This window comes from Pyrgilauda ruficollis, unplaced genomic scaffold (assembly GCF_017590135.1).
Source record: "Pyrgilauda ruficollis isolate IOZ18807 unplaced genomic scaffold, ASM1759013v1 scaffold73, whole genome shotgun sequence".
In the NCBI taxonomy this organism is placed as follows: Eukaryota; Metazoa; Chordata; class Aves; order Passeriformes; family Passeridae; genus Pyrgilauda; species Pyrgilauda ruficollis.
The window spans coordinates 205,036-228,300 of NW_024529155.1; the positions used below are offsets into that span (position 1 = coordinate 205,036).

Sequence of the window (23,265 nt, forward strand, 5' to 3'; positions counted from 1 at the left end):
AACCTGATTTCCCCAGTGTCTCAGGGTCAACTCAGAGGTGGCATTTGGGGCTTCAAGGGCAGTCAGATTCCTAGTTGCTAGTAGGTTTTGTCTTGCGATGTTAGCGATTTTAGGAGATGGCACTCCTCTGTTCCCAGATGCGACTGGACACAAATAGTTGCCTTTTTCCACAGGAAAAAAACTTCTTTCCCCAGTGTCCTGGGATCAAGTGTGAGGTGACATTTTGGGCTCCGAAAGTAGTCAGACTTTTGTCTCGGAGAACTTGTGCGATGCCGACAATTTTAGGAGGCTGAACCCCACGATCAACCAGCTGCGACAGGGAAGCTTCCAAGGGCAGCCAGAGTCCTCGTTGTTGGAAGCTTTGTTCTGGGAGATGTTCTGCGAAGTGTATGAATTTAGGAGTGATTTAAAGCCATGTGTATGTAGTGCTTGGGGACATGGGTCGAAGAAAGACATGGGACAGTGGTGGCCTTGGCACCCCCAGGCACTGTGAGCTCAGAAGGCTCCTCCAACTGGAATGATTCTGTGATTCCAAGGACACCCTGTACATGACCAGCACAGACACCTGTGCCTGCTGCAAACATAATTTCACTTCCTCTCCTTCACTTGGCTGCCACGTATTGCCTGGCAACAGGGAGCATGGAAGCAGTCCTTGCTGCTGGAGAAACCAGCAGGATTAGACCAAATTCCCTTCAGAAAGAGCTGACAGGATCCAGCCAGTCCTGTCCCCAGCTGCTTGGGAAGCTCCCAGTCCTTTCCAATGGCAAAAGAGAGGGAAATCTCATGTGGAGGGACAATGACACAAGAGCTGTGGGGTAGAGCAGCAGACACTGGAGAGGACGTGCAATACCAGAGCTTTCCAAAGGAACATCTGCCAGATCAACCCCCAGGACCTGTGGAAAACATTTTCCAGCTGAATTGTGAGTCCATCTATTCCTGTCTTCCACTCACAGACCTTTCAGTGATGATCAGGAGCTGCTCTGGATGGAAGAACCCCTCTTTTTTAAGGGATAAACAGATAATGAAGACCTTTCCATGATTTGGAAGCATTTTTAGATGTGAGAGACTTGGATTTTAAAAAATCTGTACATAATTTACCAAATATTACCTAATTCTGAGAGTTGATTTTGCAGCTTTTTTTTTTGTTTTTTCAAACAGAATCTTCAGCAAGTAGTTTATTAAAATTTATAGCACTTTTCCAGCAAGACTAAGTTGACAACCAGAATAACAGAATCAGGCCCTGGTGTGGTGCTGTGCATAGAGCATTGAAGATACTCTGTGCCTCTTTGCTGTGTACATGTGCAATTAGAAAAAGGCCAGGTTTTGCCTCCCACCTGCTGAAATCTTGCCTACCTGTCTTTGTCATAGGGTGGCACTGCACACTAAAATATAGAGGACACTCCCCAAAAATACTCAGTTGTGTTCGCAGCAGGTCTTTGACATAACTTCTGATCATGTGGTGGATTTTTAGACTGCCCAGATCTTTTTTATTGGTTTGCCTTTTTAAAAAATATTGCTGCTGTTGCTGCTGTTGTTTGGGTTGGTTTGGTTTTTTTATGGAAAGTTTTACCTACCTGAAGAGAGTTGCTTGTATGTGATACCATCCCAGAGTACCAGGAAACAGAAAACGGTAACGAGAAGTTAAGGAGCAGAACAAAATGGTGAGGGAGACTATTCTAGCAACAGAAGTGTGATCAGTGCATGCTACAATAGCAGAGAATTAAAAGAAAATAAAGAGGCGCTGCCACCACAACCTGAAGTCCTAAAGATTCAACTTCACACTCAAGTTGTTCCCCCTTGGAGAGAAAGGGAGTGGAAAAGAGAAAATGGAAAATTCCAGTGGAAAATGCTGAGGAGAGAAGAGTGAATGTACTCTGCATCCAGTTACTTACCTGTCTGCTGCAACCTGCTTGAGAATCTCTCTCTTCAAATAATCCACTTGAAAAAATCTGACTCACCTTCCATTTTGTGGTCTTAAATATCACCCTAATGATGATCAGGAATCATCATCATTGCAGAGCAGTTTGAGATCCAAATTTTACTACTTTCATGCAGATGGTATTTGAACAAAAAGTTGAGGAAAATACTACATCCTTTCAAGCTGCTATGGCAGAGACTGTATCTGCTTTTTGTATTTCTCCCCCTTTACCTCAATTCACTTAATGATTTTCCTCTTTTTTAAAAATATTATGTATGCAGTGTCACTATTGATAGCACTAGAAGTAAAGAATCTTCATCTTACTTCCCAGGAAGGGTAGAAAACACCTGTTTATTGAATCATAAGAAAGGAAAGGTCCTTGAGAACCTTGAAAGGTCTACACAAATCATAGCTCTTACACTGTTCAGTTGCATTTTCTTATAATGGAAACGGTATGGAGAAGCAATGAACATCAAATGCAGCTCACAGGAAGTGACAGATTCCAGGGGTTTATTTTTCTTTCCTACCCAATCCAACATCAATCATTCGCTCTCATTTTACTTGCTAAAAAGGGGGAAAGAAAAAATAATACATTACATTAATAAAATGCAAATAAACCCCAACAGGAATGGATATGGAAAATAACATGTTTGGATATGACCAAAAGGTCTCACTTCTGACAGGCAATCCCTGTGTTTGAAGGGATGGGTTTTTTGAAGTCTGGTTTGGAAGCCCTCCTAAACTAGTTTGATCAAACATCTGCCATGCTCTAAAGAATATTCATTATTAAGAATATGGCTGCTAAAGAATATGGATTATCCTTAACCTGTGGTCTTGTGGTCTATACAGGTCAGACTACAGGGTGACACAGAGTGGTGTGGCCATGCTGCTGCATGCCATGAAAATCTCTGTGCTGGTATAGATGAATTTATTGGAATCACAGGACTGCTCACCACCTCCTCTAATTAAACTGTGTGACTTGCACACTGGAGCCTGCTAAATTTAAACTTTCCCCCTTAATCTTTGGGCTTAGTGTTTTGGCTAATTGCTTTATAGAAAACACTGGCCACAAGGGTTTAGCTGATGGACTGATGAAGGGGCCTTGAATTTGATTGAGAAATTGGTAGTTTAGGTGCTCTCTGCATCTGCTGTCCTCTCTCCTTGCAGCACATGCAGAGCAGAGCATGTGCCTGGGAAGCTGCTCCTTCAAGTCAGGATTGGAAAGAGATGCAAGGAGGGGCTTGCACAAGCTAAAGCTCACATACTCACATGAGGTGGCTGGGGCTGGCAGCCTGGCTTGGTCTTTCACAAGATGCAAGCTTTGGGCAACTGGGGTAACGGTGCTTGAAGCTGCTGCAGCAGCACATTCCTGAGAGTGCCTGTCAGGCTTGAGAAACCTCAGGAATGCTGGGTTGGATTCTGGCTGCATCATCACCTACGAGTCCCTAGCAGCAGTTGGAGCCACAGGAGCTCCTGCCGTGGTGGTACCCACCTGCAGGGCCTTGCCCTTGGTCTCGATGGGCAGTGTCACTGCAGAGATGGCACAGATGATGCACACAGAGGAGAAGAGACACAGGGCTCCCAAGAAAGAAGCACTCATAAGAACCTGCAGGTCAAAGAACATTAAACAGCAGCTCGTTGGTGTGGGGGGCTGGCACTTAATTAGCAATTAAGAGTGGACAAAGGGTCACAAGTGCCTGAGAGACTCCACAGTGGAAAAAAAACAGTATCTTGTGAACCTTAAGACTTTCAGAAAGTATCAAATACTAGTGAGCTGAACTCTATGATGAGAGTCGCTCAAAGCTGTGTCTGGCAAGGACCACCCAAGCACTCCGTGTATATTATATCCTCCCTTTTTTGGGGATGAATTTCAGGGACACCTCTGTATTTGCTGGTAGTGTTCAGCACAATGTTTACCAACATTATCAAGCACGCCCTTACTTGTGATATAAATGGAGCCACCATTGCTCCCACACGGCACAATGCCCCACTTGTCCCCATCCCCAGCGCTCGCATTGTGGTGGGATAAACCTAAAACAGGCCAGAAATTAATTGGGTTAGTGCAACAGCAATCTGCAATATCTGTACTTTTCTTTTTCTTTTTCTTTTTTTTTTTTTATCAGAGAGACCCATTGTGTTATCAAGGGTAGCTAATGGGATAAGATATGAAAAGAAATAAAAGCTCCCTTGGGCCTCATTTGAGCCATTACAAATCTCTCATTTTTTGCCCCAAGTAAAGTTTTAGGGAAAGTCAAAGCTGGATGTGATTCCCCTTTGTTTAGCACCACTACTACCACTTTATTTCCTGGCTCTGTGATCAAAATCACAGATGCTAAAGGAAAAATTTTGATTATACTGCTGGGCCCCCCTGTATCTGGGAAGCAGGAAGAAAAGATATCATCTGCAGAGTTCAAGTCTGCCTATTCATTTTTATCAACAGCACCTTTGTTTAGAGGATGAAAAAGAAAAACAGATCCCAGTAAGAAGTATTCAGGCTTAGAAGAATGTGCTTTGTGTCGTTTATCTTTGACACCTCCCAAACACCTGTGCTAATGAAACAAATATGAATTTTACTGAACTTTTAGTCTTAATATCAACGGATTTTAGCAAGTCTACTCATATAAGCCTTTGTTTAAATACTTTACTGGGCCAAGAAAATTGAGTAAGTTATTCAAGAAGAGTCCAGGCACTTGGCTCAAAAGATTTTGATCATTGATTAAATTGTGAGTAGGATTGATTTATGGTATGGCTGTTACAGCAATGGTCTTTACATCAACAGCAACTTATTCAAAACTACTAAAATTGTGGTATTAAAGCCAGGTGCAAGTTTAAAAGTGCAAGGGAGCTACTTCTGTTTGCTTTGGATCACTTTAGTCAACTAATAAGGAAATCAATTTAACGCCATACAATTGTTTTTAAAAAAGAGAACAAAAAACCCCAACAATTTAAGCTTAACTCACAGAACTCATGACTCCAAAGTTGTATGAAGGAAAAGCTCTTTAAAGTGTTAAAACCTTTTGCAGAGAGAACATACCAATTTCCATTAAGGGAAAAGAATCATGCATATAACACCATATACTATCTCATACAGTCCCTTAAGTGGTGAAAAATGTTCCTTTTAGTGATAGTCTGTTTTGTCACTGTGGGGGTTAAATAAGGGAAAGATTGTGGGTTTTGGAAGATAGTGGTACCCGACATCCTCAAAAATAATGTTTTATAGGAGCTGAGCGACAGCTGGCTTAGTAGGGCACTCCTCTTCCATCTACTCCTGTCATCTCCAAGCTGATTTTCTGATTCCTTCTTTTATCTTGCATATGAAAACACTGCAGGCAAGATGCCAAGAGAGAGACAGTTCTAGGAAGGTGACTCTTAAGTAGTCCCTAAGCTAGCAGGCAGCATTCCTGGGTGTACACAAATGGTATTTGAAGCCTCCAAGCAGCTCAACATACCTCAAGCAGAACCCACCTCTGCCGTGTAAATGTAGATGGTGTTGAAGTTGGCTGAAACCAAGGCACGCAGCATGAAGAGAAAGCCAACCATGCCTGCACTGGAGAGAAAGCCATGTGGAGCAGAGTTAATGTCACCAAGCAGCATCAGCAGAGATGGCAGAAAGAAAGAAACGGGGGAAAAAAGGGAATGAAAAATATAACTTCTTTCCAGTGCATGTTGTTCACACATTTTTTAATTTTCTGGACTGTGCCAGAAAGCAGCTTGTTGGATGCTTAGGGGAAGCCATGTGGGCTCAGTAATACAAGTGAGCCCCTCTGCACACCACTGCACCACAGAATCTGCTGCCACAGCTTTCCCAGGAAAAGGACAGCCAGTCAGAGGCTTTTCTTAGACCTACAAGCCTGACAGACTGGTGATGTGAGAATACCAGATGTCCTGCCCTCGGCATTATATACCCTCAAACAAGACCAATAGTCTGAGTCAGAGTACCTTGAGGTGCAGATATTAAGGAGAAGAAAGAATAGAGCTGTACATCCCATGGTGATACACAAGCTTAGACGTCTACCGAGGAGATTGATGCTGAGAACGTTCACAGGATTCACTGGAAATAAAAAGGAAAATCGTGAAACATTTGATGATCTAACTGCAATGATTGTCTGCCTTGACAGACCTTACACAGTGTGACTCAAAAATACCTGTCTTCATGCCCAGTGCCTACCAAACATCCTGTAAAAAGCACAAACTCTATCATTCTCTTCCTGCACCCAAAGTTTGTGATTTGCCTCCATGCCCCTTTTGTTTCACCCTTCCCCTCAGATGGTGAAGCCTGTGCTTCTCTGAAATTGGCTATGCTGAGGCAGGACACCAAAGTCTGTCCTGAGCCATGCAAGGAAGGCACGGCTGGGTGAGCAGCACAGGCCTGGGTGGTTTTGCTCCTTCTGCCCACAACCCAGCCAAACACCAGGGCCTGAGGTGTGTCCCACTGAGTGCCCTGCTGAGCCAGGAGCCACAGGCTCGTGGCCTGTATCCCAGAGCAGTGCCCAGTTTGTGTCAGCCCCTGTCACCAAGTGCACGCACAGCTCAAACCTTTGCAGCGAGCACTGCGAGAGGGGAATGGCAGGGCAGGGAAGGGGGAAGGGGTTACGTGCGATCTCCCCGACTGTGCTGATGATCATGGTCTGGTAGGCAGCAGGCCCAAACAAATGGCAGTGGCAGGGGCTGTGGCTCTCCTCAGAGTCATCGCTGGAGTCCTGCAGCGGTGGGGCTGCAGAGCCACAGACAAGGTCCCGCTCCAGCAGCTCAGCACTGGCCAAGATGACGCCGTAATAAGCAAAAGCTATGCCAAGCCTGTGGGAGAAATGCTGCAGTGAGGTGCAGATGTGATGGGGAAGGTGAAGAAACTCAAATGCAGCAGGTTTGGGGTGCCCTGGAATATCTCCTGCTGCTTGCACCAGCTCTGCATGATGGAACCCCTTAGCCTGAGCAGAGAGGTGGCCCAGGCATCCACCAGGCCACTGGTCACCTGTCCCATGGCACTGCCCTCCTACCTATGTCCAGGCACTGCTCTTTCTCAGTAAACCTCACCCCAGCTCATTGCTCAGCTTTGTATTGGGTTTGCATGGCCAGGTTTTGGTAGTGGGTTGGGACTACAGGGGTGGCTTCTATTCAGGGAAATAGAATTCAGCTTCTCTTCAGGGGAAGCTTCTGGAAGCTTTCTCCATACCTGACAGAGCCGATGCCAGCTGACTCCAGCTGCTGACCAAGGCTGAGCCCATCAGCAATACTGGTAGTGCCTTGGGGATAACATTTGTTAGAACTGGAAAAAACTATGCAAGAGCTACAGCAGCCAGAGAAAGAAGTGAAAACATGTGTGAGAAACATCCCTGAAAACACCGAAATCAGTAAAGAATGAAAGGCAGGAGGCGCTCCAGGTGCAAAACCAGAGATTCCCATGCTTCCCATGGTGCAGACCATGGAGGGGCAGCTGTGCCCCTGCAGCCCATAGAAGTCCACAGTGGAGCAGAGATCCACCTGCAGCCTTTGGAGGTTCTCATGCCAAAACAGGTGGATGCCTGAAGGAGGCTGTGACCCCCTGGGAAGCCTATGCTGGAGCAGGTTTGCTGGCAGGACTTGTGACCCCCTGGGGGACCCAGGTGAGGGCAGCCTTGCTTTGTCATTATCAAGTAATTCAGAATACACTTGATCATAAGCAGGCTGAAAAGTAATTTTCACTTTTTTATCCCCTCTGGCAGTTTCAGAAATGAGCAGCAGAATTTGGGCCACCTGGGAAGGCAGGGAATGCAGCGGGGGATGAAAATGCAGAACTGAGAACATACCAGGAACTCCTGGGATGACTAGGAGACAAAGAAAGATAAAAAACCAAAAAGATATTTCGTAACTCTCATAGACGTCAAGGGGAAAAAAACCATAAAAAATTCAAGGGCTGACTTCACAACATTTTGGGTCAATGGGTTCCTACAGACTTATTATTTATACATTTCCATTCCAGAGAGCAAAGCCAATGAAACATGTATTACCCTTGCATAGAGCTACTGGGAACACTGCATATGAAACCTGTCTCCTCAGTCAATTTCCCCCAGTGAATAGCACTGGTAATGGTGAATGTGTTTCTGTCAGAGTCGTGTATCACTGCTCCTTTGGCCATCCTTGGGGAGAATAAGTTTTCCCCAAGCAGGGAAGGAGAGCTGCAGGCACACAGCTGCTCCCACTGCAGTCAGGTGTGGGCTCTGCCCCGTGGCTCTCCTCTGGCTCCCAGGAGCTGCTCTGTCCTGAGGAAGGACTCATAACACCATCCTGGAAGTCCAGCCCTTTTCTGCTTAAGTTAACAGCAACCAGTCAGGGTGTCTGAAGTGTGGTCTGAAACAGGACAAACCTATGGTGATCCATGTCCCTTCAGCTGCCAAGGATCTGCAGCCACGTGGCATCAGAGGCAGTGTGGTGCCCGTTAAAGGCAGAGTCAATGGGAGAATTCTGCTCCCTGCACACTGTCAACCAAGAGAATGAGCTGATGAGCAAGAGACAAAAAAATTTACCATATGATCCATATCTGTAAAGTGGTTCTGAGGTATTTGGGGTGGATGAGGTCCTTGAATCTTCCCCTTCTTTCCTGAAAATTATACAATAGAAAAAGAAGTTTCTATAAGGGCGTCTTATATACAGGAGCAAGTGAGAGCAGTTGGCACGCCAGGTCCTCCTGTGCTCCCCCTGTCCCCAGGCTGCTTGTGGCACAGACAGTCACAGATGGTGCAACAGAGCACCCATCAAACCTCCAGAGAGCAAAGCCCTGCTTCCCCAAACATACCCACGGGAGCCTGCACTGCAAAGGATAGAGGAGGGGAGAAGCGAGCATCCTGAGCTCTCCTGGCCCCAAAGGACCCCAGATCTGAGCGGTCAGGTCCCATTGTGACTGTGATGGTGCCAGAGGGGGCCCTTGTTGCTGGTGGGGGGCCAGAATTCTGGGCTTCTGTCAGCTCCCACTGCCCTGCAGGCTGCTCTGCCTGTGAAGCAAGCTTTTGGACACACACATCTTTCTGGGGGGCCTGAAATGCCAGTGAGCAGAGACTGGCAGGCACTGGGGGTCCTGCCTGGCCTGCTGCCCTCCAGGGTCCCACCACCGAGGGGAGACAAGTTCACAGGGATGGTGTGGGTTGACTTTATTTTTACTTTTCTCATCATTGGTTAAGCCTGAGAGAGGGCAAAACTAACAAAAGCCCTTCCCACATCCAGTGTGGGTCCATTACATAAATTCAATTAAATTACAGGGAAGCTTTAATCCTAAATAATTCCAATACAATAGCACCATCTTGCATGAATTGCTAAGGACAATACTTGGTGACTGTGGGATTGAATATGCAGGAAAAAGATCCAGGAAAGGGATTTAAAAGAGTTGAATAATTTTGAGGACCTGAACAATGGATTTGTCTTATCTCCCTGTCTTGGGGGTCAAAGGAGCCACCTAAGTCCTCCCACCCACCAGTCGTCAGGGCCCAGACTGGATGATGGGAGGCAAGTCTGGGGGGAGACTGGCCCTCCCTGCAGCACCCACACATGTTTTTGGGCATTTAAGTCCAGCAGCGATTTGCTCCTGAGCTGCTCAGCTGCTTATAGGTACACGTGATAGTATTGGTGAAATGGTCTCTCCTCCTTTGACCCTCTTCTGCTGGTTGGTGGCTCCACATTCAGGATCTGGGGTCCTGGGACACAGTGGACAAGCCAGGCCAGGGGCTTGGAGAAGCCTCTGGGAGGGCTGGGCTGACCTCAGCAGGGATCCTTGCAGCCTGCCCAGTCACAGCCCTGAGAGAGACCCCAAGGGACAGTTCCCAGATATCATGGCAGAGGAAACACCCCTGAAGGATGGGCGGGCAATAAGGAATGGCATCCTTTGCCAGTAGCCCTTTCTGTGGAAAAGGAAGAAAATATTTCTTAGCCCAGTATTTTTCTGAGCAAACACAAACTGAGAAAGAAAAAAAGAGCAGAAAATTCCATTCCATTTTGAAGGCCAACCTTACTGTTTCTCCAAAATAACACTGACATCTCCATCATTACTTTCAGCAGTTGTTTGGGAAAGAATCAGGAAAGGAGGACAAGAGAGACAGAGCAAGATGTGGTTGGTGTCCTATTCCCTCCCTAAAGCCCAGATGCCAGCAGCCTGGGATGGATGGGCTGGCCAGCCTGGCCTTACCTTGGCAGGCTCCCTCAGCTGCCCCTCTGGCACGGCCGCTCTGTTCATCCTGGCAATCCTCTGCAGCGTGGCCAGCGCAGCCCCTGTGTTTCCCGTGGACTCGTTGTACCGTGCCGACTCTGGGATGAACTGCAAGCAGAGCAGGAAGCCTTTCTGCACCTCTCCTGCCCTACTCACAGCTTCACATCATGCCAGGAGCCTGCTCAGGTTGGCACAGGGCACTCCATGAGCTGGAGCAGCCCCTGTCTGTCCTTCTCTCCAGCCATGCCCTGGGGTACTCTGTGTGCCCCAGCCCCCCATTCCCCATGCTGGGGGGCTCACCCTGCCCCACAAACCCATTTGGTGGTCTAGCTCCCAGGGCTCTGCCACTTGATCTGGATCAAGCACTTATGAAAGGTGAAAGCCAAAGACACAAGTTAACAAAAACAATCCTGAATTAATTGACATTCTAAAATGAGATGAGGCACGTATTACTTGCTGAAGCAAAAGTCTTGGAAGCCACAACAAGGCCATTTTAATAAAAAGGAAGAAGTGGTTGAAATGTAACTCGTCACTAGCATTTGGTGCTCTTTCCAAAATAAAATACTTTTTAAATTAAAGGGCTCTGCTAAATTACAATTACATCTATTTCACTCAAATATGAATTAAAGGCCCCCTTTTTGAAGGTATGTATATTAACTCTCTCTTCGTTTTCCCCTGGATGACAAACTTCAGCTATCCAAATTTTCTGGCAAAAATAATCAGGGAAACTAAACATCCAGATTATATGAGTGCACGCTCACAGCAACCTTATATTTGCGTGCCCATGTAGCACCCCAGACGGACTTGTGCATTCAGCCAGCTGCAGGAAGAGCTTTTACATCTGTATAGCCTCCAGCAGCCACAGCTCAGCACTGCAGTGCCCACAAGCACTGTAAGCAGGGATTTCCCACACCACCCTCCACAAACCAGAACCACCCTCCATGGTTCTCATGTCCAAGGCTGGTTTTTCCGAAGCAGAAGGAAACCTGGGGAAACTGTGCTTTACCCTGGAACTCTGTGAACACTTCACTGAGGCTACTTTCCTCAGCCCTAGAAAATGTTAAGACTGAAAAGAGTGTGCTGGGCCCAGCATTAGACTGAAGGTATTATTTGTCATTTTTTTCATACACTATCTAGCCTGTCTGCTTCTTGGTGACTGTGGGTTTATAGAATAAACCCACAATCCCTGGGTACTGCTGGCAGCCTGGACACTGGAACCTGGGCTGCTGGAGGGCTACAGCAGACCAGTAATGGCAGGCCATCACCAGCAAGGTGGCATGTCCCAGAAGCTGGTCTGCAGCCCCACCAGGACTTCAGGACCTTACCAAGCTGCTGTGTGAGAGGACTGAAGAGGAGAAAGGAGGACACAAGAAGAGCCCTAGGATGAAGGGAGTGGAGGGCAATGGTGCTTGGGGAGACATCAGGGCAGTGGCAGTACAGCAGGGAGTGGAGAGTGGAGATCTTCCTACCTTGAACATCAGGATGAGAAGGATGCCAGGGATGGAGGCAATTCTGATCAACCACCGCCAGCCGATGGTTGGGTTCACCACTGATGCCAGGCCAATGATCAACAAGGATCCTGCCAACCAAAACACCTTTCCAAGGGAAAGCAAGGGGTTAGAACATGAACACATGGCAATGATTTATTTTCTTCCCTTTCTTCTGTGGATAGATGGGGAACTGTGCTAAGGAATGCTGAGGTTCAACTGAGCCATCCTGTGGCTGTCTGAGAAGCTGGGCTTGGGTGGGAGGAAAAAGGGAAACACAGAAGTTTGGGGAAGGACAGTGAAGGTAGTCTTAATTAGCTCCAGGTAAAAACCAATAATTTGCTGTGGATACAATTGTACTTAAAGCCCCTGCTTTTGTCCTTCAGTCACTTCTCTGCTAATGCTCATGCTCATGAATTTTCCTGTTGTCTAGGTCTCTTCAGGGAAGACAGGTTTGCAAGCTCAGGATTCAGGAGATTTACAAGCTCAGAAGGCAAAACCAGGCCAGATTTCTGCTGCTGAAAGTTGGTGGCTCTCCAGTAGACTCAATGCCCAGCTATACCAACAGCCAATCTGGCCTCTGATCTGCAAGTGCATTCCTTTCTGAAGTTCACTTGTTGCCATTAGGAGACACATCCCTTTCCAGGGGATCACCTAAGGGAGCTCAGCCACAAATCACAAAAGTGCAGCAAGTTCATTAATATCCTGTATACAGAAATAACACATTTCTGGGGAGAAATACAAGATTGTTCTTCCATAAATCTTTGTGTTTCTGATGACACTTTGGTAATGATGCCCTGGGATCAAGGAGACTGCAGTGAAAAGTAAATTATCCCTGACACAAAGATTTTGGTTCCGCAGTGGGATGAATTTGTGCACTCAGTGGTGTCACCACTGATCATCTGCACATGCAGCAACTCCCCACTGCAGAAGTCTGCAGTAAGCAATGACCCAGCAAGTGGGCACAACCTTCCCAGCATGTGTCAGGCCAAATTTGGGACTATCTGTGCTAACCCTCCTGTGCAAAGCCCCTGGAAGAACCTGAGCAGGGAGAGGAGCAGATTACGACCTCACCTGGGAGTCACTACATAAACCACTTGTTATCTCTGGGGATCCCAAGAGGAGGGAGGGGGGATACATCTCAGCTTGGAGTGGGCTGGGAATGCCACCAGCTCCAGTGCCTGCCAGTCCATCAGCGCTGACCCCATTAGACCAGGTAGCCCTGTTGTCAGTAGGACAACCAAGAGGCTGGGTGTCAGCCATCACTCAAAGTCCCTATAAAATGTTTGGAGCATCAAATTATTTGAGAAGATATTGTCTCTCTCCTGTGTATGTCTTTAATAACACAGATGCCACACTCTGAGGCGCAGGAGGCAGTGGACACTCGCTCAGACCCAGACAAGTGGGATTATTCTGGGAGAAGTGCTGATGTGCTAGAGACGTGGCTTCCAAGCTGTGGTGGGACAAATCTCCTGGGACTCGGACATAGAATAAACAGCAATGTGCTCACTTTTACCTGAGATAAGGGCAACATGTATCCCCGATATTTGGTGGGCAAAAACTCCGTTTTTATGATAAGTCTAGCAAAAGAGGAAAAAAAAAAGCAGAACTACAGTTGCAATGAGAATTTCCATACAAATCAAGTAACAGTTCACCTGGATTCATAGAATGAATACCAACCCTCTAACCATCCCTCTTCCACTTTGAGCACCCAGAGACAAGGAATCCCTGTCCAATATGCCTCCCACTCCAGCACCAAATTACATGCAAGGGAAACACAAGGCACGAATCCTTTCCAACCCATGGATGTGGGATACAAGAAGGTAAACACTGCATTCTATACATCAGAAAACCTATGAGAAGGTCCTGTGGGGTGACTGAGGTATAGGCACAGTCACCCCAGCACAGGCATAGATATGTTCATAGAAATGAACACTTTAGTAAAGGTTTTTTTTCCGTGAAATAAGGAAAACTCTGTTCCACTTTTAAAATGGTTGGCATGCCCTAGGGGCCTCGTGGCACAGGCATCTCTCAAGGTCCCTCGTGTGAATTGTTTTTCCTTAGCTGGACAGGGAGAGAGAGGTTGGAAGAGACCCTCAGTGGCTCCTTCTGTCTCAGCCAGTGAAATGTTTTATAAAATGTTCAATTTCCTTCCATCCTCATGAGGCTCATGAGCAGCCTCCATGGCAAGGGAATGGGGGCCCTCCTGTGAGGGAGGCTGTGCCAGCAGCTCAGCAGATGCATGACTTAGGTTCAGGTGCCTTCTCCCAACAGCACCTCTCTCCACTATGTCCTTTCCTTCAGCAAAGGGCTTTTGGGTCAATGTGACCAGTCTGGGACTTCACTTTGTGGGCAGCAACCAGGCTTTGAGGAACCATGGATGGTGCTGAAATGTTTCATTTGTTTCCATAAGAGAGTCAACAAAAAAAACCCTATTTTTCCAGACCCCTGGTGAAGTGGTTGTTAATATTGTGAATTTGTCTTCCCCACATCCTCCTTTCTGCTCCAACAAGACAAAAACTTAATTTCAGTGAGAACATTTCATATAATTCAAAAATAATTTTCTACTTAAGCAGAATTGTTGTGACTTTTTTTTTTTTTTTTTAAGGAGGAAGCAGCCTTCACTCATCTGTTACCTGTCTAATTGTTTTTATATGTTCTTAATAATCCCTCTGTCACAGTTTAATGTAAACCAGCTGCCCCCTGTATTCCAGGACTCAGGAGTCCTTGGGAACTGCAAATTAGGTCAATTGACTGAGATTTAGTGAAATTACAGAATGGCTTCTTGTTTCAAGGCGATGTGGGAATTTGGTCCCCTTTCCCCTTCCAGCCCCTCTGTTGCCTTCTCTGGGAAGGCGGCTTGCACGGCCTTACCCTTGCGCGTGGCCCGACACGCCACCTCCTACCATGGCCCGCAGGAACACAAACCAGATGTAGGATGGGGCAAACGAGGTCAGCAGGGAGAAATAGGCTGCCCAGAGGAAGGAGAGCAGCAGGATCTGCAAAAGGGCAGGAATCAGGGTCATTAAAGCACAGGCTCAGCCAAGTGCATGGCTCCTGTGGAGCGCAGGAAAAGGATGTGTAACCCCCAGCAGTCACTCACCTTCCAGCGGCCGTACCGGTCAGCCAGGAGCCCGAGCACTATGCTGAACACCATGTAGCCGAAAAACACCATCTGAGGGGAATTGGAACACAGTTGTGGAGGGTCTATTCCGAGCTACATGGGGCAGCTCTGCTCTCTGAGCTGCGGGTGAGCTGTGTTCTCAGGGCAGCAGGATGAACTGTGGTGCCCAGAACCACAAGGGAGAGGCTTTCATGGGATGGCTTCCTTTGTGTAGGTACTGCTGCAACCCTCAAAGCTGGGGGTGGGTGGCAGGGTTTTCAAAATAAGAATGTGGAAGTGGGGATTTGCTTTGGCAATACTTGCTCTGAGGATCTGCTCTCATCGGCTTCATTTCTGATGTCTACAGTTGTGGCACTGTTCTTATCCCTCTAAAGAGGCCCTAGGAATTTGTTTGGTTTGCTGGGAAATGTGCTTTCCAAAACCCATGGTGGTACCCATGACTATGACCACATGGTGAATGACCTGTCTGGGGGGAACATGAGTCACTCACTGTCGTCACTAAAGCCACCTGCCAGTCTTGGAGCTGCCACTCGCATCGGATGAGAGGGGACACAACAGCTATCAGCATGATCTCCATGGCTTCAGCCACCTTTGGGAACAAGCGTGTGTTAGCAAGAAAGGGAAACCACAAGAATCCCACAGGGAAAAGTCTCTTAGTCCTACAAGGCCTGCAACCATGGCAGTTCCACCATGTCAGAACAATCCTGTGAAGCCATGGTACCTCCACAGCGGTCTGAGCCCTGTGCCTGACCTGGGAGATCTTGGCGACAGGGAGGAGAGAAAGTTACACCTAGAAAGCAGGTACAGGTACACTGTGTATCTGGGAAGTTTGGAAAGAGTAATCCTTGGCAGAGAAGACTCTTACCCTTCTGGGTTATTAGAAGATCTTCAACTATCTCTGGAAACCCAGCTGCTTTGGTTGGGTACCTAGCTGTGGATTCAGGCATCCAACATGAACTCTTAAAACTGTTTTTGGTTAAAAACACCATTGCTCCATTGCCTGTGTGCCCCAGTGCTGGCTTCAGTTAGGAATGAGCTGACTGTTTGCACACAGCTTCAGACTTTTTCACCTCAGCTGCAGCAATCTTCATGGATAGACTCTCATTACATCTTTAGCCCAGCCTGGCATCCAGCTTTTGCCCAAGTTCTCAAAACAGACACACAATTAACCCAAGATCCTGAAAGTTATGAAATTTTTCATGTAGCCAGGGGTGAGAAGATGCCAGGCCTTCTGAGCCAGATTGCACAGGATTTGGGTGCCATGGGGATGACATGAAAAATGCAACTGTGAAGCTGAACCTAACCTTCAGGCCCTAACCGAAGACGTGTCCTGACAGTGCTCCAGAACAGCAGCCAAACCATGATGCTTTGGGCTAACCCGCTCAGCTTTGCCCTGAAATGGGTCTGATATCAACGGGACCAAAATCTACTTTCACCAAGGATGAAAATAGCAGAAATTCTGCTTGAGAAGGTATGTGTGCAAAAAATGGGCTGGCAGCAGTATGCACTTATGGTTGTTATCGCATGGCAATAATGAGAAAAATGAGAAGAAGGCTTTTTTCAGGCCAGCACAGATGGCTGCAGATACCTACCCCAGTGCTGCCCATGATGAGGAAAAGCATGATATGAAACCTCCCAAACCCAATGGTTTCCACAGCTTCTTCCACTGTAAATGTCTTTTGTCCTAAACATGAAAAGAAAATTAAGACACAAAACCTATCAGCAGTGAAATTGTACCTCATCTTCATAAAAAATTTCTCCTGCTCCTGTGGGACTGCACCAGGAAAAAGCCTGCAAACATCTACCAGCTTTATATCCTGGTGGCAGGGCTCAATAGGGGGTTGCTGAAACAGCAGTCAGTACAAATGGAGGAAGGACAGCCTTGTACTATTTAAAATGCTTTTGAAACAGAGTAGCATTTCAAAAATTATTTCAAGTAAATGAATCCTCAAATTATCAATATAATAAAATGTTTACACAAAGCACAGGCATGAGAAAAACCAAGCCATCCAGTTCTTCCCACTGCCATCAGCAGCAGCTACCAGCCTGGTAGGTGTGGTGGGAGGGGAGTGTAGGATGCTGATGTTGTGGTTCCATGTACAGAGGTTTTAAATGGCTGGAGTGGCACAACTGAGGACCCTCCCTCTACTCCAGCTAAACAAGGACCCAAATTTCTAGTCCTGTCAACAGAAACCCACCTTTTGGTGGTTCTTTCCTGTCTGTGTGGATTTCCTCCAAGCCAATAGCATTTTCTGCCTCTTTTGGTGCAGTGGCCATCTCAGCTCCTGCTGGGATCTGCTGTCACTGTAGGCAAGGCTAGGATTTACCTGTGAAATCTCAGAAGAGTCACCTGAGCAAGAAAACAGCAAGGCAGTTTCTCACACTGGAGTGGAAACTTTCAGATACAGTCAAATATGAATTTCATGGAGCTACTGGAAGATGTCCCTCTCTGTTAGGGTTTTGGTGAAAAACACATAGAAACATCACAGAGTAAGTTAGTTGAGCAGAAAGACATCAGTCATCACATCACACTGGCTATCTGTATGGAAAGTCCAGGGATTGCCTTAGGGAAGACTGGAGACCTGCTAAGGCAAGAGAGCATGTGACAACTTCCCCAGCTCAGAGGTCAGTGAAATGCAGAGCCAGTCTAAAAGATGCTGCATCTCCAGGAGTCAAGATATGATACAACCAGTAGTGGTTGCCCCTGCTGGAGGCTCCCCAGTGGAGCTGGGTTTGAGGGAACAGGAGAGGTGCTGCACTCTGCAATTACTCAGTGTGTGGTGGGAGCCCCCAGTGAGGCAGAGGCAGGTGACCCAGCCAGCTCCCTAACCCCAGGACCCTGAGGGTGGCAGGGGTAGCACTTAGCTCCTCACCCAAGCAGCACACAGCTTCCTGCTGCAAACCAACCCCTCTGCCTCATCCCTCGGCACACTAATCTCCATCCTCTCAGGGCATCCATAAACACAGCAATTCTGGATTGCAACTGGAAGATGGATTCCTCTGCCAGTGTTCCTGGCTTTCAGCACTAGATCTTTTGGTCTCACCACTGTTGCTTTTCCTCATCAGAAAAACTCATTTTAATCTCAGGGCAGGGATTAAGCACACTGATTGTTTAAAACCACAACCTTTCCTGCTGAGTGCATGCTCAGGCATGCAGAGGGGAGCTCAATACATCTGCACTTTGCTGACCCCCTCTCCTTTGATTACCTCCCTTCAGGAGTGCTGGGCTTGTCCCAGGCTGTGTTCACAGCCAACCAGCAGAGACCAGGGAGGCTGCAGAGGGTGAGAGCTGAAGGGAATTAATGGCTGAGAGCATCTAATGAAAGATACAAAACTCCATTTGAGATAGAAGGCAGGTGAACACAGAAGGCATGGAATTACAGTACTCCAGGATGGACACCTTGATCCTATACTGAGGTACAGTTAGAAGGAGGCCAAGGACTAATGGCAGATTAGTCAGCTGGGTCACATACACTGACCTTGCTGTCACAGATCATTACAGTCCAGCACCCAAGAATACGAAAAGGATATTGGCTACATCTGTCTCTCAGCAGTGCCCTCGGAGGCAGCAATAGCTGCCAGCAGCTCACAGAGCCACCAGCTGATTATGATGGCCGACAGCTAGGGACTATTTCCAAGTGGAACTGGCTCAACAGAAGCCAAACAAGGTGCTTGGAGGAGCCCATGGGGAGGAGGCAAAGATTTACTGCGTGTCTGAATCGCCAAAGGCTCTGCAATCACAAAATCTGGGCACCTGTTCTTCTCCTTTTCTGTTCCCCTATGACTAGCGACCTGCAAACACATTCTGCCCTAGGCTGCCACATCACACCTCTGTCAGCTTAAACAGACACTCTCCTCCAAAACGTCTGTGGCAGGCACAGCCCACAGTGGTGGCAGGACAAGCATCCCGGCCTGGGCCTTTGCCCACCCATCCTGATGCTGGGATGCCCTGCTACTGTTTGCCGAGGGGTCATGGAGCATTTCACTGGTACCCACCCTGGGCTACGGGGATTCTTTCTGGGAAGTGCCACAACTCTTCCACAAAAGGGGAGGGAACCCCAACCCCTGGTGCTGCTGTGCAGAACTTGCAGTGAAGGTCAGATGCTCAAGCACAAGGCTGCAGTGCCACCTCCAGCACCCCACAGTAGCCAGACACTGAGGCAGCAGGATGGTGCAGAGTACCTAATGTGAGAACCACACTGGTCTCTACCACAAATAAAACCACAAATAGCAGATGGTAAGCAGGTGGGATATACTCTCCAGCACCTCAAATAACACCAGAAATCTGTGCAGGCACAGTAAACCTCCTAACATTTCCTACCAAACCTGAGTTTTGTTCATCCTAAACCTTTGCAGCCCTGTTTGCCTTGATGGAGCAGCTATCTTCAGGGAGTCACAAATTTCCCTCTATTTGTAAATCCAACTAAACACCAATTGCATGAGTCAAAAGAACAGCAGTGACAAAGCTGTTGCTGGCAGGGAAAATAAAAATCCTCCAGCTGAAGGGAACAACCAAGAGTACAGTGAAACTGCTGCTGGGACCCATCAGAACGATGCTGTGACCCCCTTCCCACCCCCGCTGGGCTGTGAGGCACAAAGGTCACACAATGTGCAGTGCTGCCTGTGACAGCACCTGGGAACTCTGTCAGTAAGGTCAGAGACCTTCTCTGGCTGAGAATTTTCCCTGCAGGTGAGAGTGGGGCTATCTGATCATAAAAATGATCAGATGCCCCCAATATTAAGCAAGATTTTACTAAATACTAAAAATATGTTAATATTTCATGAAGCTTTCTTACCTCTGTGGTGTCTCAGGCTCAAAGGAGAAGACCTTTTCTCTCTTCTGACTGTTTCCCCTCAGCTATTTACTTTTTACAGCGCTGGCAGTGCTGTTTCTTTGGGATCCAGCTCCCAGGAGTCAGGTTTCCTCCTTTCTGGGCACAGGCAGGTCCCTCTCCGCCCACCTCCACCACCCAGGGGTAGGTGCTGCAGGCAGGGTGCCCAGGTGCTGACCTGTGCTTCTCTCACTGCATCTGCAGATCCTTCACAGGCACTGTCTGCCACAGGTGTTGGTCCTTACTCATCCCTTCTTTTGAGGACGACTCCAAGCAGGTGGAAGGAGGGTGCTGGGACACATCATTATTGAAACACCAGCAAGATCTTAGCTCATAGGTTTCAGAGGTAGGTCGTGCAGCAGTCAGTGCTCATGTAAGGCACCTTTGCCATCCCCTGCCTGGGCACTGCAGCCAGTGGCTCTTCTTAGGCCAGATAAAGCTAACTCAGGTACCAGCACCATGAGAAAAATAAGGTCTGCTTCATCTTTCTAAATTCCTCGATGAGGTGGCAAAATGCAGGGATCATTCATGGCTTTAAACTGCCACAGGGATCCCAGCCTTGTTGTGCAGCAAATCTCAGTGCCATGATAGCTGTGGGCTCTTAGCTAGGAATGTATGTGCTGATCTTTACTACTCAGTGTTGGTATTGGTCTCACAAGGGTTTCCAAAATCCTTCTGTTTTGAATACATACACTGAGCTGGCAGCAATGGTGCAATAGTTTTATCAAAGTAACTCCCAAGCTGAATCTCATCCTTCCAAGCATCTGGAAGATATTTGCTACCAGCCAACATATGCTATCTCACAGCTTTATTTTATATGTTTTTCTTAATAATATCTAATATTCAGCTGTTATTGGCATCTGCTGAATGAGCTGCACGATCCAAGCTGCCAGATCCATACCATTATGTTTTCATTGCAAAAACTCCAACAGCATGTGTGCAATGACAGGAGGGTGTAGATGTTTCAGCATCTAGTTCCCCAGAAAAAAGGGAAAAAAATTACCAAAATCCCAGTGAAGTTCAAAGCCACAAAGATGAGCTTTCAGGCCCAGGTATTTGGGATTGCATAAAGGGATACTATGCCTATTACATTTTTCCAACCACCTCATGGTATCTTACTTATTTGCCATGGAAAGGCAAAGGCTGGTCAGAGTGAAGAACAAATGGAAATGCCTACATGCATGAAAGGTCCAGGAGAAAAAAAAGAGTGGGACAGAGAAAAGAAAGGTCTCCATGCTGGCTAATGGAGAGCCATCATATAGGTAAAGACTGAGGAAAGTGTTGTTTTCTGGAGAAGCCAGAGGCCAAATCCCAAGAAACTGTTGACTCCTGGAGCTTCTGAAACCTCAGTCCAAAAGCTAGTTCATTATCACCAGTCCAGAGGACCTGAGAGACTGGACAAGAACTCAACACCCAGCTTTTTTAATCTTCCACATCACAAAGTTGTCTTGGTGGGAGGGCACAGACACACACAGAGCAATTGCTCTCACAAGAAGGAATAAAAAACTCAGGAAAGAATGGCTGTGAGTGATTAAAACCAGTTTGCTTGACTTCCTTTCTTTGCCTTTTCTTTCTACATGGTCATTCACTGAGCTTTGTTTAATGTTCATTCCCTACAAAATGACTAAAGTCATGCCACCAGTTCTCAGAAACAAACTACTTCCTAGCAATGGGATGAGCTTTGGGTCCAGAAGCACCCATTCCCCATAGGCACAGATCCTGAGTCTGCTGCAGAGGGCCATGCTGAGGTCCTGCCTTGGGTCAAGTAACACAAGCCACAGCTCTTCCAGCACTGGGTACAGTACAGTTAAAGACACTGGGCTGTTGTACCAAGAAGGTCTGTTAGTCTACAACAATGATTTCTGCTGGACCTGACCACACCTGATGGCCACATTCACAGAACCAGCTAAACAACATGTTCCACTCAGCTTAGCAGCTGTGCAGGGAACACGCAGTCACTGGTCTACTCCAAAATCCTCCTCATCTCCTGCAGGAAAACCTTTCAAAAGAAAAGCACACTCTGGAACATTTCTAGGTTTTTAAAGAATTCTTAAAAAGAACCCAGATGAAATGCAGGGCTCTCTTCAAAGTGTACCAGTGCAACCCTGCCTCTCAGCAATCTGAATGCTTCTGGAATATTAGTGGGCTTGTTCCTCTTGTGGAGTGGGGAAGCATCATTCCCATATCACAAATGTTCAAGTGACACAGGCTGTGCTGTGTTATTTGGTTGCACACAGAAAGAGAGAGAACTGAATACAGAATTAAGCCCAATGTCCGAGTTGCTGTTCAGTACAGTAAACAACAGACCATCTTGTCACCTGAGGTATTCACAGCATAACTTGTTTTTCTTGCTTAAAATGTAAGCCTTAGACAAAGAGCAAAACACCAAGAAGCTCTGAAAGGAGCAGATAATCTATTTCTGGTAATCATCTTCTCAGTTACATTGCAATCACATGGAAGGCTGCAATTAAGTTAAAATATGTGCTTGTGCAGAAAATTCACCCGGTGTTTAATAAAGCAAATTCTTTTCTCTGCTTTTGATAATGTATCAAACTACTTTGGCCATTCTTTCTGCAAGACAGCTTTTCTCCTGAGTAGAAATAGACAAAACAGGCTGGAAGGAAGAAACAAAGGTAATGTTTTTCATATGCTGAGCAACTGTGACACCATCTGCAGTCATGTCTGTGTAGCTTTTTCCTGTACCATAGGTTACTTATGCCCAAAGGACTGGTGACCTGGGACCACACATGGGTCATAGACACACGCCTGTGCCCACCTCTTCTCAGCTCCAGCTGCTGCTTCGAGCCCAAGCTGTTGAAAAGGTTAGTATGGCTTCTTGAGGCCCCAAGGGAAAAATTGGGACTACTGCTTGGCTTAGGGCTGTATTTTCTCCCCTGTCACTGAGGCTGGAGGTGACTCTCAAGCCTGACTACTGCAGAAACCTAACCTGTGATGACTATAACACTGTGTGTCCTGCTGGGAACACTCCCATGTGGGTTTTTTGGTGGAGCTGGATATCAAGGCAGTGAAAATAAGGGCTTTTTCAGTCACGCCCCTTGGAAGGGAGCACTGTCCACTCCAAATCCCTTCGTGTACTCTGTTTTCTTTACATAGTTCAGGGTTAAATAAACATAGCCTGTTTTGATTAGCATTATTCAGTTTGAAGGATTAGTAATTCATGAATATTTCAGAATATCGCAGTACATCAGTACTTCAAATTCACGCCAACTGTTTGATTCCACTTTTCTTTCTGTTCATTAGATATTAGCATTTCTGCACAATCTGCTTTAACAACCCATCTTGAAAAATACAGCACATGTTGATACTTCAGTGACAAACAAGTCAATCAAGAGAAATAAAATGACTGCCAATGTGGAAACTTTTGTTTACATAGCTCAAAACTAACACTTTTGTTAAGTGATGATGTGTGTACACTTCTATAATCCAGTTCTGTCAAGCCCTGGAGCAATTCAGATAAAAAGGGGGTTATTCTAGTAAAGCATGTAGAAAATTACAAGTCTGCAATACGATCTGTCTTTGAGATGGTTTGCATTGTGTGCTAAATGAAGGGCTGAAATCTTATAAGGGACTTAATTATGTCATATGATCAACCACATACAAAACATATTTTCCTTGGAAAGAAATATACCACAACGACACGGCAGCAAATGGAGCAGAACGCATGTGAGTTGATTGTTAATACCAATTTAATTCCAAAGCTGCATCTCCTC

General features: G+C 46.7%; 1 protein-coding gene across 1 annotated transcript; it reads right to left on the reverse strand.

The window, feature by feature from the left end:
- Window positions 1-240: 240 nt before the first annotated feature.
- Window positions 241-16,979, reverse strand: SVOPL (SVOP like). Its single transcript, XM_041485938.1, has 15 exons — window positions 16,901-16,979; window positions 16,295-16,386; window positions 15,193-15,291; window positions 14,682-14,753; window positions 14,453-14,577; window positions 13,095-13,158; window positions 11,561-11,686; window positions 10,071-10,199; window positions 8,422-8,495; window positions 6,513-6,715; window positions 5,858-5,969; window positions 5,384-5,465; window positions 3,860-3,949; window positions 3,411-3,524; window positions 241-378 (listed from the first exon to the last, which is right to left on the reverse strand). Exons 1-15 carry the CDS (start codon window positions 16,977-16,979, stop codon window positions 241-243), a joined length of 1,599 nt encoding a protein of 532 aa, XP_041341872.1.
- Between the last annotated feature and the right edge of the window lie 6,286 nt (window positions 16,980-23,265).

Excerpts from the sequence above, each read along its gene's own strand:
- SVOPL (XM_041485938.1), bottom strand. The coding sequence starts at position 16,979 with ATGGCCACTGCACCAAAAGAGGCAGAAAATGCTATTGGCTTGGAGGAA. Across the intron at positions 14,578-14,681 it reads ACCGGTACGGCCGCTGGAAG|ATCCTGCTGCTCTCCTTCCT; the intron begins GTGAGTGACTGC and ends GCCCTTTTGCAG. Across the intron at positions 3,525-3,859 it reads TGGCTCCATTTATATCACAA|GTTCTTATGAGTGCTTCTTT; the intron begins GTAAGGGCGTGC and ends TTTGACCTGCAG.